Raw genomic sequence first — 13,115 nt, 5'->3', positions numbered from 1 at the left:
ATGTCGTCTTAAAACAAGAAAACTTAGCAACACACACAAAATGCTGGAGGAACTCAGGCCAGGCAGCATCTATGGAAAAAAGTGCAATCAACATTTCGGGCCAAAACCCTTCGGCAGGTGCTACCTGGCCTGCTGAGTTCCTCCAGCATTTTGTGTGTGTTGCTTGGATTTTCAGCATCTGCAGATTTTCTCTTGTTGGTGATGGGAAAACTTCCTTCTCACCTTGTTTTTTCACACCTTTCTGCAGTTTGAGCGGCAGGAGCCTGTAAATGGACGGATCACAGAGCGTCAGTTTGGACGAATGCTTTTGGCATATAGTGGCGTGCAGTCCAAGAAACTTAAAGCGATGTTGAAAAGCATCAAAAAGCAATTCAAGGATGCAGAGGTAAGGACCTGGCCCGATTGGCCTGCATGCTGATGCGAAGATACTGATGGCTTATTTTTTGTGCTGAAGGGTGCACCCTAATCCCCACTCTTCATAACCAGTCCAGAAAACCTGAAAGCATTGTGGATTTCTTTTGTGATAGCTAAGTACTAGCATATTACAGCACAACTTTGTCATGGTTTGGAGGCTTGCATGCCTCAATGACCCAGAGAACAAAGTAGGCTGGAGTTACAGCTTTGTGCTTTGGCTCTTGGTTAGGTCACCTATGCCAAACAGGTCAGAGGCTAGAGGCCAGACTCTGTGGTCCACTAGCCCTCTAGGTTCAGGGTTCAGCTCAGGGTTAACAACCCTGACTGGTAAAACAAAATTATAATGGAAATAACAACGAAGAATCTTTTCTCATCTGAGTGACCAAGGACAGAAATGGATGGAGGACCTTCATTGTTGACTTAAGTACCAGCGGCGTAACAGGCAGTAAGTATGGCAACTTTTTCATCATTTTTTTGAGTCAGAACATTTTGAGATCCTCTACTGGAAGGATTTGTTTAGGGGGTGCTTTATTTGAGAGCAGTCTGAGTTAAATATGATCCATTCAGACTTACTAAGCGGTTAATTTACCTTTCATTTCATTTCCCATACTGGCCAGATTTCAAAGACCATTCAATTTTCTGCAACTGTAACTGTGAATTAAAATGCAGAATTCAGATTAAGAATTCTGACTGTTTTAAAAATATGCAATTTAGGAGCAAATGACTTGGCCATATAAACGTGCTGCACCACTCTATCAGACCATAGCTGGTCTGATTTAACCTCAGCTCCAAGTTCCTGTCTACCCTTGGTAATATTTTTTCCTTTCTTTAATCTAGAAATTATCTGTCTTAAAATATTAAAATATGTATTGTCATTGCTGTTTAAAGAAGATGTCTCAAATCTCATGACCCTCTGAGAGAAGAAAATACTGCCTCATCTCAATCTAAAATTAGCAACACACATTTTTGAATTATAGTCTTAGTTCAAGATTCTACCACAAGTGGAAACATGCTCTCCAAATCCACCACGTAAAAACCTCTCATGGTTGTGTATGTTTTAATCAAGTCTCTTAAACTCTGGCAGATATAAAGCTATCACAAGCAACTTTTCCTCATAAGATAATCTATTTGCTCCTGATATTAACTCAGTAACTCTTCTCTGAACTGCTTTCAGTCTTTTGTTAAATAAGGTGACCTATTGTAAGCAGACTTTCAGACGTGGTCTCAGGAATACCTGATATAACAGAAGAAAAACCTTACTATTTTCCTGTTCTGTTTACTGAGCATTGTGTGATAATATTGTTTTCTTTCCAAAATAATTCATTAGACATACATACTATCATACATATTATCCTCTTGAATTATACAGTAGGATATCATGAACTCTCTGCATTTCAGAATTTCATAATCTCTCACCATTTAGGTGCTTCTATTTTTTTGTCACTTTCACATTTCTCCACTAATCTGTAAGATTTTTGTCAGTTCGTGTAACTAATTTATATACCTTATGGCACTTTACGTACAAATTACCTCCAGAAGAGTAGTGTCAAATACCTTTAAACTTCAACTCAATTAATTTATCATTGGTGTAACATCTGTGTTCATAAGGAGCAACAAACAATCTGCTGGAGAAACTCTGGGTTGAGCAGCATTTGTGATGAGAAAGGAATTGTCGATGTGTTGGGCATAACCCTGCATCATTCCTTTACAAATAGGGAAATGAGTTATCATTCAGAATTTAAAAGCAAACATGAGGAAATCTGCAGATGCTGGAAATTCAAGCAACACACACAAAATGCTGTTGGAACGCAGCAGGCCAGGCAGCATCTATAGGGAGAAGCACTGTCGACGTTTCTGGCCAACGTCGACAGTGTTTCTCCTTATAGATGCTGCCTGGCCTGTTGCGTTCCACCAGCATTTTGGTGTGTTGCTATCATTCAGAATTGACATTTTCTCTGCAACTGGTAGTTGGGCACCAAAATAAATGTAGTAAAGGCTGACAGCTGCAGGTTTTGTAACAGCAAATTACTCATCAGTTCCATTAGAATTCCATTCATGGTATTATTCTGAGCTAACCCTATCCCCTCATTCTCTTGACCATTTCTTAGTTTTCCAAAATGGGATTCCATTTCAATGCATTCTGATTGGGTAGCGAACTGACTAAGCTAAGATCTTAGCTATGCATTATTGTTTTAATACAGACCACTAACCGTACTTTTCCAGTAACCATTAGTTAACAAGTTTTTAAGTTATGTATGCAACAATGTAGTGATTCAGCAGTTATCCAAAGAAAAGGTTAATGTGATCTTTCACAAAGTTACAAACTTCAGCTGATTCTGCCAATTGAAGTAGGTGATATAATTTACGCTCTTAGATAAATAGGATTCAAGGATTCAAAGTACATTTATAATGAACAAATTATACAACCTTGAGATTTGTCTGCTTACAAGCAGCCACAAAGCAATGTAAACTTAAATTCGCTGGACCAATAACCACTCCACAAACAGTTCTTTACTTTATCCTTTTCACCAGTTTATTTGTCCGAACTCAGCCAGCGAGAGATGCAGAGCCCAACACCAGAGGGACCCTCCTGGGGTCTCATATCGGACCTCTGTCTAACGTGCAGATGCATTACAATTTATAGAACATGAAAGACTAAAAGCACGTAGTTCAACTGTTATTCCCACCAAGTCTGTTGGAGCAAAATTTAATTGATTAGATAAGAGAGACCACTAATCAAGGTTTTAATTATAGGTGGATGTACTGTCCAGTCCTTATCAGTTATTCCCTTTGCTAGTCCCTGACTTAATTACAGACAGATGTTCATTCCTGCCTTGTCTGTGAGTCCTCCCTTTTCCTAAACAAACGAGGGTACTTAGCTCAATTCATGCGAAACCATAAGGCAGGATGTGTGTGACCAGTAAGCAGAACCCAACCCCCATAAGGGACATCTGCAAGGTCATTAGTGTGAAACCAGCCTCAGGCGGATCACTCAGAGCAGAATAAACAGGAGTTCCTTTGCAATTTTAACCCGTTATTTACAAGAGTCCAAGAATCATTTCTTACCTCGCCAATGCCCTTAAAACTTCATCAGCAAGAAATCCAAAAAAACCCAATTTAAAAAAAAGACCCAACACCCAATGCGCAGAGAAAGAGAAAAAACCCAAATCGTGCAAACAATAGAAGCAAGCAACAATATTCCAAACCAAATTGAGTCAATGGATTTGAATCCCTGGAATATCCGGGGTAGGCTCAAAGCATCAGTCTCCGTTCATCATATTAGCAGAGCAAATCGCTGTGAAGCTTGCAGACATGAAACGCAGTAGCTGGAGCAGTCTCATAGCTTCAGCACCACGGAGAGAGGAGTGAACCTTGCCGAACAGCAAGCGATATCTGCCCAGCCCTTGCATCTGGTTCCAGCACCCTGCCTTTTCAATCTATCTGGGCCAGCATTTAAATTGTCCAAACACTGGATCGTGCCTCACATTAGGACCTGTGCCCCAGCACAGCAATACATTCTGAGCGTGGAGCTGTGTTCTTCCCCATTATTGAGCATGCACTTGGACAGAGAAACATAGGAGATTGCTGATGCAGAAATCTAGAGCAACACAACAAATTGAAGGAACTCAGGCCAGGAATTCAGCAATTCAAAACCCTTTATCTGAACCACATAATCCAAAATGTTCAACTGTCCATTTCCCTCCATTGATACTGTATGGCCTGCTGAGTTCCTCCAATTTTTTTTAATGCTTTGCATCACATTGTACAGCACTATTACAGGCCAGTTTCTCTCTGAACACTTGGTGAAATACAGACCCTTGTGAATTTTAGCAGCATATACCACTTCAATTTTATGGGCTAAATTTGAGTTTATGTGAGTGTGTTTTGACCTGTCAAGAGAACTAGCACATTTACAGTAGTCTTGAGTAGCAGGAGAACCACTGTGATTACATGAAGCATTTTACTACTCAATTTAAGCTGTATTTACGTAACTGAGAAGCACTCTCACTGCTTCCTCCTTTTGTTTGAGCTCCACTACTTCCACTGAAAAAAAAAGATTATTGTTCATTGATTTGAATTTTATGAAGATCTACATTTATTCAATAAACTTTCCCCTTCTCCAAATATGAACACTCAGATCTAGGAAGAAAACAGTAGGGAATCTGAGATTCCAGGTAGATTAACTGAAACCTGCTTCTTTTGTGTTATTGTTTTTTACGTATATGAGCTCATATTTTATTATGACATGGAAAGCTGTTTGTTCCATCAAGTCACTATATCACCCCCATTCACTAACCTTTTCCTATAAGTACTTTTTTCTCATATTCGCATCAACTCTGTACTGATTTCTTTCTTGCCATTTGCCTAACAAGGAGTAATTGGACAGCTAAATTAACCTCGCAACCAGCACGTCCTTGGGAACATAGAAGGACCTCAGAAACCCATGTGACTACAAAGAGAACATATAAGCTCTCCACAGACAGCACCTGAAGCTAGGAGTTTTGGAGCAGTGTAGCAGTAATCCTGGCTCTGTGCCACTCTGTTGCCTTTTCTTGCTATTTTGTCTACCTAAAATATCTTTATTTTTCTGTGCCTATGGCATTTCACTTTTTGAAATATTTATTTAATTCAAAGTGGCACCAATACATAGAGAAATCTATTGACCCATTTTCTCGAATACAGCATGACCTGCCATCTTATCTTTAAAACTTGGTTCTGTGGTTTCTCCATTTCACAATAAAGGTAGATCAACATGGATTCTCAGATTCTGCTATCCATTGTATTATTTATTAGGAATTCCTCCTTTTGTAAACTAAATTGTTGGGCAAATGGTGCTTGTGTATGCTGAGGTGTTTTCAATAATAAAAGAGAATTAGCATTTTAGTGCGACACTTTGGTGCTAGAATACAACTTTGATTTTGTAAAGTTTTGATAGATGTTCCATTTTCCATAATTACTTTAGAAACTTTTTAATATAGAATGTAGAGATGCACAGAGCCTAGCTCTCTAGTGTCCCAAGAGAGATCCATAGCATCCTGTTTAAAACAATTAACCAAAATTAATACAGAAACAGAATGCAGAGAGAGCCATAAATCATCTTAAGTATCAGTGTTCCATTTCCAGCAAATTCCTATCATTTCATCACTATGACCTCCTGTGGTAAAGTGTCGAGAAAGCCCTGAGATACATGATTGGGAGCCCTGGTTAACAAGAATTACGTTATACCAGGTAAAATATTTCACAGCGATGGAGTTTTGGCCAGTTGAATTTACTTGTCTGATATTTGAACCAGTGACAATTTTTGGCTGCACTCTAATAAAGCAGTGATATCACAGTCATGGAGTTATACAACTCATCCATGTAAGCCAAGGTGCCTTCCTGAGCTGGTCACATTCGGCCCACACCCCTCCTAACCTTCCCTATCTGTGTACCTGTTCAAATGTTTTCTAAACACTATAATTATCCCCACACCTAAGACTTTCTCTGGCAGTTCATTCCATATACTCACTAACCTCTATGGAAAAGGTTGTCTCTCGGGTTCTCCGGCTATACCTATGTCCTCTAGTACTGGACTTTTATTCTGGGGGAGAAAGGACAGTGATCATCCATCTAATCTGTGTCTGTCATAATCTTATAAACCTCGATAAGGTCACCCCTCTGCCTGTTTTGCTCCAAGGAAAACAAGCCTGGCCTTTCCCATCCCACTTCATAAGCCATCAAGTCCTGACAACATTTTTTGTTAATCTGCTCTGCATCTTTTATTAATCACATTGATATTCTGAAATTGGGTTGCATTATGTTAAATTGTGTAATGCTGGTAGTTATAGGGTGAGAGTCAGAAAGTATTACAGCATGGAAGCTGGCTCCTCAGGCCAACTTGTACATGCCAACCAAGGCACTTACCTAAGCTAGTCACATTTGCCCATGTTGGCATATATGTCTCAAAACTTTCCTATTCATGTACTTACCCGATTGTCTCAAAGTTCCAGGGGGGATTTGAAATTTTATTCATATATTTAATTTAAATAATTTTCAGCTGTTTTTAAATGTCTAACAGAGATACCAAAAAACAGAAACAAGCCTTTGACAATAGGAACACTCGTGGACTTTAAGGCATTCTGGGGCAGGGCCCTGAGATAAATGATTGGGAGCCCTGGTTAACAATCGTGGCCCATTATTCATACACGAGATTACAGTAGAACTGGGGATCAAAGTCATTTAGCCGATGCTTGTCTGCAATTAGTCAGTACAATTATGGTGGTATCACTATACATGATGGGGTGGGTTGGGTGATCATTGAGCACAAATCCAGGGTCAGACTGAGCACGGTCCAGCCATTGTTTACATCAACAATCGCTGTCAAATTTAATGTATTAGTTATGGATAGTTTGTTTAGAATGCGAGTCTGGCACTAGATAGATTTTTCATTTATATTTTACAATGTTTCAATTTTATCTGAATTTCTGTCACTAAAAGTACTGACATAGCACTATCTCCTGAGAATCTCTTCTCTAATATCCTTCATGATTGACTACCTTATTGCACAGAGATTCTCTTTGGGAGCTTCTATATTATTCTATATGAAACTATATTATATCTCTGCCACTTCTCAAACTGCTGCCTTCTCAGTGCCTCAACTTTCTTAGAAGTTTGCATAGATTTGGCATGTCAACAAGAACTTTGATAAATGTCTAGAGATGCACAGGGGAAAGTATCCTATCTAATTGTATCATGGCTTGGTATGGAAATATCAATCCCCAGGAATGGAAAAGTCTACAGAAAGTGTGGATACAGCCCAGTCCATCACAGGTAAGGCCCTCTCCCTTAATGAGCATACTTACACAAAGAGCAGCATCTATCATCAAGGGCCCCCACCATCCAGGCTGTAACTTTATTTCCCTAAAATCATCAAAGGTACAGAAGCTCTGGGTCCCACACCAGCAGTTTCAGGGACAGTTATTATCCTACAACTATCAGACTCCTGAACCAGCACAGATAACTTCAATCACCACTATTCTGAACTAATTCTACAACCTATGGCCTCACTTTCAAGAACTTCGTACAATTCCTGTTCTCAGTATATTTTTATTTCCACAGTTTGTCTTCTGCATTTAGGTTGTTTGTCAGACTTTAAGTATAATTTTTTTTTATAATATTTTGTTCTACTTTCTTTCCTGTAAATGCTTGCAAGAAGATTAATCTCAAGGTAGTATATTGCAACATATATGATAATAATTTACTTTGAACTTTGAACATCCTCTGTCATTTTGTTTCCTGTTCTCCTCTTGGGAAAAACATTAGCTTCTGGTATGTTAGCATCAAAATTTTAATGATAGTTGGCAGCAGGAAGTCTCAGAACCAAGGATTTAGTAAACAACTTGTAGGCCATGAACATTTATACAGAGAGTGACTGTCATTTACATGCTTTGAACTTATTGGCTTTGACAGAGGTTCATTGGAAAGTCATGAAAGAAAAATACAACATAAGCAAAGTGCTGGGGGAATTCAACAAGTTGAGCAGCGTGTACAGAGGAAAATAAACGAGTTTATATTTTGGGCTAAGATTCTTCAACAGGACTGGAAAGAAATGAGGTGGAGATGCTGTCTGTCCTGCTGAGTTCCTCCATCATTTTGTGAGTGTTGCTCAAGTTTTCCAGAATCTGCAGAATCTCTTATGAAAAAGAAAAATTCATTCTGAAATAAAGTATGGGGAGAAACAACCAAAGACTTGGTAGAAAGTTAGTATGTTTGGAGGATATTTGAGTGACAAGGGGATTGGAACAGAGGAGGGGAATTTAGCTCATGGGATTATAGCTACTAATGGCAATATCATTAGTGCAGAGTTGACCCTGAAATTAAAGAACAGAAATTTTCTGCAAATTCTGTACCTTTCTGGATAAGTCACTGCTCTGGTGATTGTTGGTATTAAAAAATTCAAAGTACATTTATTATCAATGAATGTATAAATATTTCAACCTTGAGATTTGTTTGCTTACATTTAGCCACAAAGCAAGAAACCCGTAAGAACCAATTTAAAGAAAAAAGTAAAAGACCCAGTGCGCAAGAGAAAGAAAAAAAACACAAATCATGCAAACAATTGAAGCGAACAATAACTTTCCAAACCAAATTGAGTCCTTAGATCCAAACCCCGGTGTAAGACCAAAACCTCATTTTATTCAGCTTGTCATGTTAGTGGGCATGAAGCACTGCAGCTGGGGCAGTCTTCATAGCCTTGCAGAGAGCAAGCAAAATCGGCGCTCATCTCGGATGCCAACACCCTATATTTTCAGTCTATCTGGTGTGCATTTAAGTTGACCAAACAACAGAACAGTGATAGGTTCTGTCGTCCTGGAGAGAGAAATGAACATCGCAGACAGCGAGCAAAATCGGCCCTTTCAGTCTGTCTGGGCTGGCGCTTAAGTTGACCTACCAACAGAACAGTGATGAGCTCTGGCGCCCTGGAAAAGGGTGTGGACATCATGGAGAGTGAGTGAAATCGGCTATTGCCTCCAAGCTGGGCCACTGTTTAGATGTCTGGACTCGCCTCACTATTGCTCGCCCCCTCACTGTTTGCAGTGATAATTTAACACAATTTATCACAGAAAAGGTGATGTCAGTGATGTTTTTGTTGGATTTCTTAACTTCTTAACTAGCAGTGAGCTGTCACACGCTTTCGATAGCACCATCAGTACCGAAAGGGGATAACCTCACTTGCCTCATCTATGAAATGTTTCCACAACCTATGGACTCACTTTCAAGAACTCATTGTCTCATGTTCTTGATATCTAGTGCTTATTTATTTATTATTATTATTTTTTGTATTTGCATAATTTATTGTCTTTTGCACAGTGGTTGAAGACCCAAGTTAGTGCAGTCTTTTCATTGATTCTATTACAGCTATTATTCTGTTAATGATTTATTGAGTATGCCTGAAAGAAAATGAATCTCAGGGTTGTTTATGGTGACAAATATGTACTTTGATAATAAACTTTACTTTGAACTGAGAACTTTTATCTGCACCTTGAGTATCTGTGCCATTCACAATGGTGTGAGGAGTACACGGCACAAATCGCAGTACTCTTCAATCCAGTTTGAAGATGAGGCAAGAAATTGCCTCCAAAGGATGTAGAACATAAAGATGGGGCTTAAAAAATTATTTACAGAAATAATTCTGTACAGTTCAGTACAGAAACATGCCCTTTAGCTCATCTAGTCCATGCTGAAAACCATTTAAACTGTCTACTCCCAACGACCTGGACCAGGACCATAGCCTTCCATAGCTACTATCCATGCACCTATCCAAACTTCTCTTAAGCATTGAATTCAAGCTCACATGGACCATTTGTACTAGCAGCTCATTCCACACTCTCACAACCCTCAGAGTGAAGAAGTTTCCGCTTAAACTTCTCACTTTTTACCCTTTAGCCATCACCTCTGGTTATAGTCCCACCCAACGTCAGTGAAAAAAGCCTCTATCCCTCCTAACTTTGTATACCTCTATCAAATCTCCTCTCAATCTTCTACGTTCTAAAAAATACAGTCTGAACCTATTCAATCCTTCCTTATAACTCCAGACCCAGCAATATCCTTGTAAATTTTCTCTGTACTCTTTCAACGGGTCCTGGGTATGACTCTAAACTGCAACCGGCGACAAGGTTCTGATTTTGGACTTTCAGAGTTTTGGGGAAAGTGGAGTTAATCATTCATTGCTCCCAGCTGCTCTGACCTGGAAAGGTAGCACCTGCAAAGGTTCCTGTTTAGGATAAGAGCGAAGGCCAATGGCAGATCGAGTAGGTTTAGTAACTGAACTTTGACAGAGAAGGTGGATGAGCTAGGACCTCAAATGACAACAGCTATAGTACAGGCGGATAAACATTTGGGAAGAGAAATGGCGATTTCTTTAGTTCGCCCAATGGAAGGCAATAGCAAACCACTTTCTAGATACTAGGTTTCCTAGAATCTATTTGCTAAGAAAACCATGGTCAATCTCACAAAATGTATCACACAACAACAGCGGCAAGATGATCTAAAGGATGTCTTGGTAGGATCAGCAAAGTCAGTGGTTCCTAAAAAAGAAAAAAAGCACAAAGAATAAATGGATTACAGATGAAATCAAAAATCTAATGGAAAAAAGGAGACGGAGAAAGCAAATCCTATAGAATATAAGTCCTTAGATAAAAAAGTTAAAAGCTTATGTCAAAAAAACCAAAGAAGAATGGTTAAATGTGAGCAACTTGAAAGAATCCCTATTACTGATCCAAAAAGGTTACATTAACAAATCAAGAATATCACTGGTAAAAAGCTCCTCTGTTCTTCAGGTGGATCTTTGAAAGCAAAGGACGGTACCATTATCATGGAAAAAGATGAGATTATGAACAGATAGACTGAGTATATTCAGCAATTGTTTGAAGACATTCGAGGCAAATAACCAAAAATTACAAAGAACATTGAAGGTCCAAGTATTTTAAAATCAGAAGTTCATAATGGAATAAATAAGATGAAGAAAGGAAAGGCAGCAGGTCCTGATGAATTAGTAATAGAACAAATTATCGCTCTTGAAGATCATGGAATTGAAAAACCTACTGATTTAATCAATGACATTTAACAGACTGGAATAATACCAGAAGAGATGAAAAAAATCAGTATTTATCACTCTTCCTAAGAAACCTGAAGCAATAGAATGTGAATTACATAGGACCACAAGTTTAATGAGTCATATCACCAAGATTCTTATAAGAATTTTGATGACAAGAGCTAAAAGTAAGATACAAGTTGAAATAGGTAAAGAACAGTGTGGTTTTGTGAAAGACAAAGGTGCAAGAAACGCGATACTGATGTTAAGGATACTATCAGAATGAGCTATTCAAGGCAAAAGGATTTGTTTGTTTTATCGACTACAGAAAAGCATTTGATAAAGTGAAGCACAATAAGTTATTTGAAATATTACAGGAAACTCTAGATCTAGCTTCGTAAGACCTCCATATAATCAGAAATCTGTACTGGGAACAAACTGCCACTGTAAGAATAGATGGAGAAGTGAGTCAGTTTATTAAAATCAAGAGAAGCGTTAGACAAGGGTGTGTTTTCTCCCTTGATTTGTTTAATGTGTACAGTGAAACAATATTACAAAAATTAAGAGACATCTTGGGAATCAAAGTTGGCAGTGAAAACATCAATTATCTCAGATATGCGGATGACACTGTGTTAATTGCAAGTATGGAGGAAGAACTACAAAACTTAATTGATATAGTTGTTGAAGAAAGTGCAAAAATGGGTCTATCTGTCATTTGCAAAAAGATGGAATGTATGGTGATATCCATAAAGAAGGAGAATCCTATCTGCAGACTGAGGATAAACAGGGAAGACATAAAACAAGTACAGAACTTTTGCTAGTTAGGAAGCTGGGTGACATCAGATGGCAGGTGTGACATGGACATCAGAAGAAGAATAGGGATGGCAAAAGACACCTTTACGAGAATGAAGAGTATACTGACCAACACTAAACTAGGCATGACAACCTGCTTCAGACTATTGAAATGTTACGTTTATCCAGTTATGTGGCTCAGAATGTTGGACAATATCTAGTAACATGAGGAAATGAATTGAAGCAGCAGAGATGTGGTTTTTGAGGAGGATGCAAAGAATATCATGGACGAAATGATTATCTAATGAGGATGTTATGAATAGAGCAAGCACAAAAAGAGAAATAATGTATGAGATCATGAAAAGGCAATGTAACTTCATTGGACATGTGATTAGGAAAGAGGAGTTAGAATGCACAGTAATTATGGGAAAGATTGAAGGGAAGAAAGCAAGAGGAAGGCAAAGACAAATGATGATAGAGACAGCAGCCAGAGAACTGGAAATGAATACATAGAACATAGAATAGCACAGTACATTACAGGCCCTTCGGCTCACAAGGTTGTGCCGACCTTCAAACCCTGCCTCCCATATAACCCCCCACCTTAAATTCCTCCATATACCTGTCTAGTAGTCTCTTAAATTTCACTAGTGTATCAGCCTCCACCACTGACTCAGACGGTGCATTCCACTCACCAACCACTCTCTGAGTGAAAAAAGCTTCCTCTAATATCCCCCTTGAAATTCCCTTCCCTTACCTTAAAGCCCTGTCCTCTTGTACTGAGCAGTGGTGCCCTGGGGAAGAGGCGCTGGCTGTCCACTCTGTCCACCAATGAATTGATCCACTTGACCCGAAACAGGAGTGTGTGGGCCATGGCAGTCAAAGCTCAAACTGGGCATGGCAGCTGATGATGATGACTCTTTCAACCTTGTTTACATTTTTCCTGTAGGTAGGTGACCAGGACTGCACACAATACTCAAAATTAGGCCTCGCCAATGTCTTGTACAACTTCAACATTACATCCCATCTTCTGTATTCAATACATTGATTTATGAAGGCCAACCTGCCAAAAGCTTTCTTTATGACCTTATCTACCTGTGATGCCACTTTCAATGAATTGAGTACCTGTATCCCCAGATCCTTCTCTTCCACCACACTTCACGGTGCCCTACCATTCACTGTGTAAGACCTACCCTGGTCGATCTTAACCAAAGTGCAAAACCTTGCACTTGTCTACATTAAATTCCATCTGCCATTTTTCTAGCTGATGGAGATCCCTCTGCAAGCCATGATAGCCTTCCTTGTTGTCCACGACACACCCAATCTTGGTGTCATCTGT

General features: G+C 39.1%; 1 protein-coding gene across 3 annotated transcripts in view; it reads left to right on the top strand.

The window, feature by feature from the left end:
* micu1 (mitochondrial calcium uptake 1) overlaps window positions 1–13,115 on the top strand; it is a 117,263-nt gene that overhangs the window by 92,684 nt on the left and 11,464 nt on the right. For all 3 annotated transcript variants that reach the window (XM_059946488.1, XM_059946487.1, XM_059946489.1), the window contains one exon: window positions 248–385. In XM_059946488.1, coding sequence (XP_059802471.1) covers window positions 248–385 — 138 coding nt within the window. The remainder of the gene's footprint in view (window positions 1–247; window positions 386–13,115) is intronic.

Source organism: Hypanus sabinus, chromosome 21 (genome assembly GCF_030144855.1).
Source record: "Hypanus sabinus isolate sHypSab1 chromosome 21, sHypSab1.hap1, whole genome shotgun sequence".
Lineage (NCBI taxonomy): Eukaryota > Metazoa > Chordata > Chondrichthyes > Myliobatiformes > Dasyatidae > Hypanus > Hypanus sabinus.
This window is presented reverse-complemented; position numbering and strand designations above follow the sequence as displayed.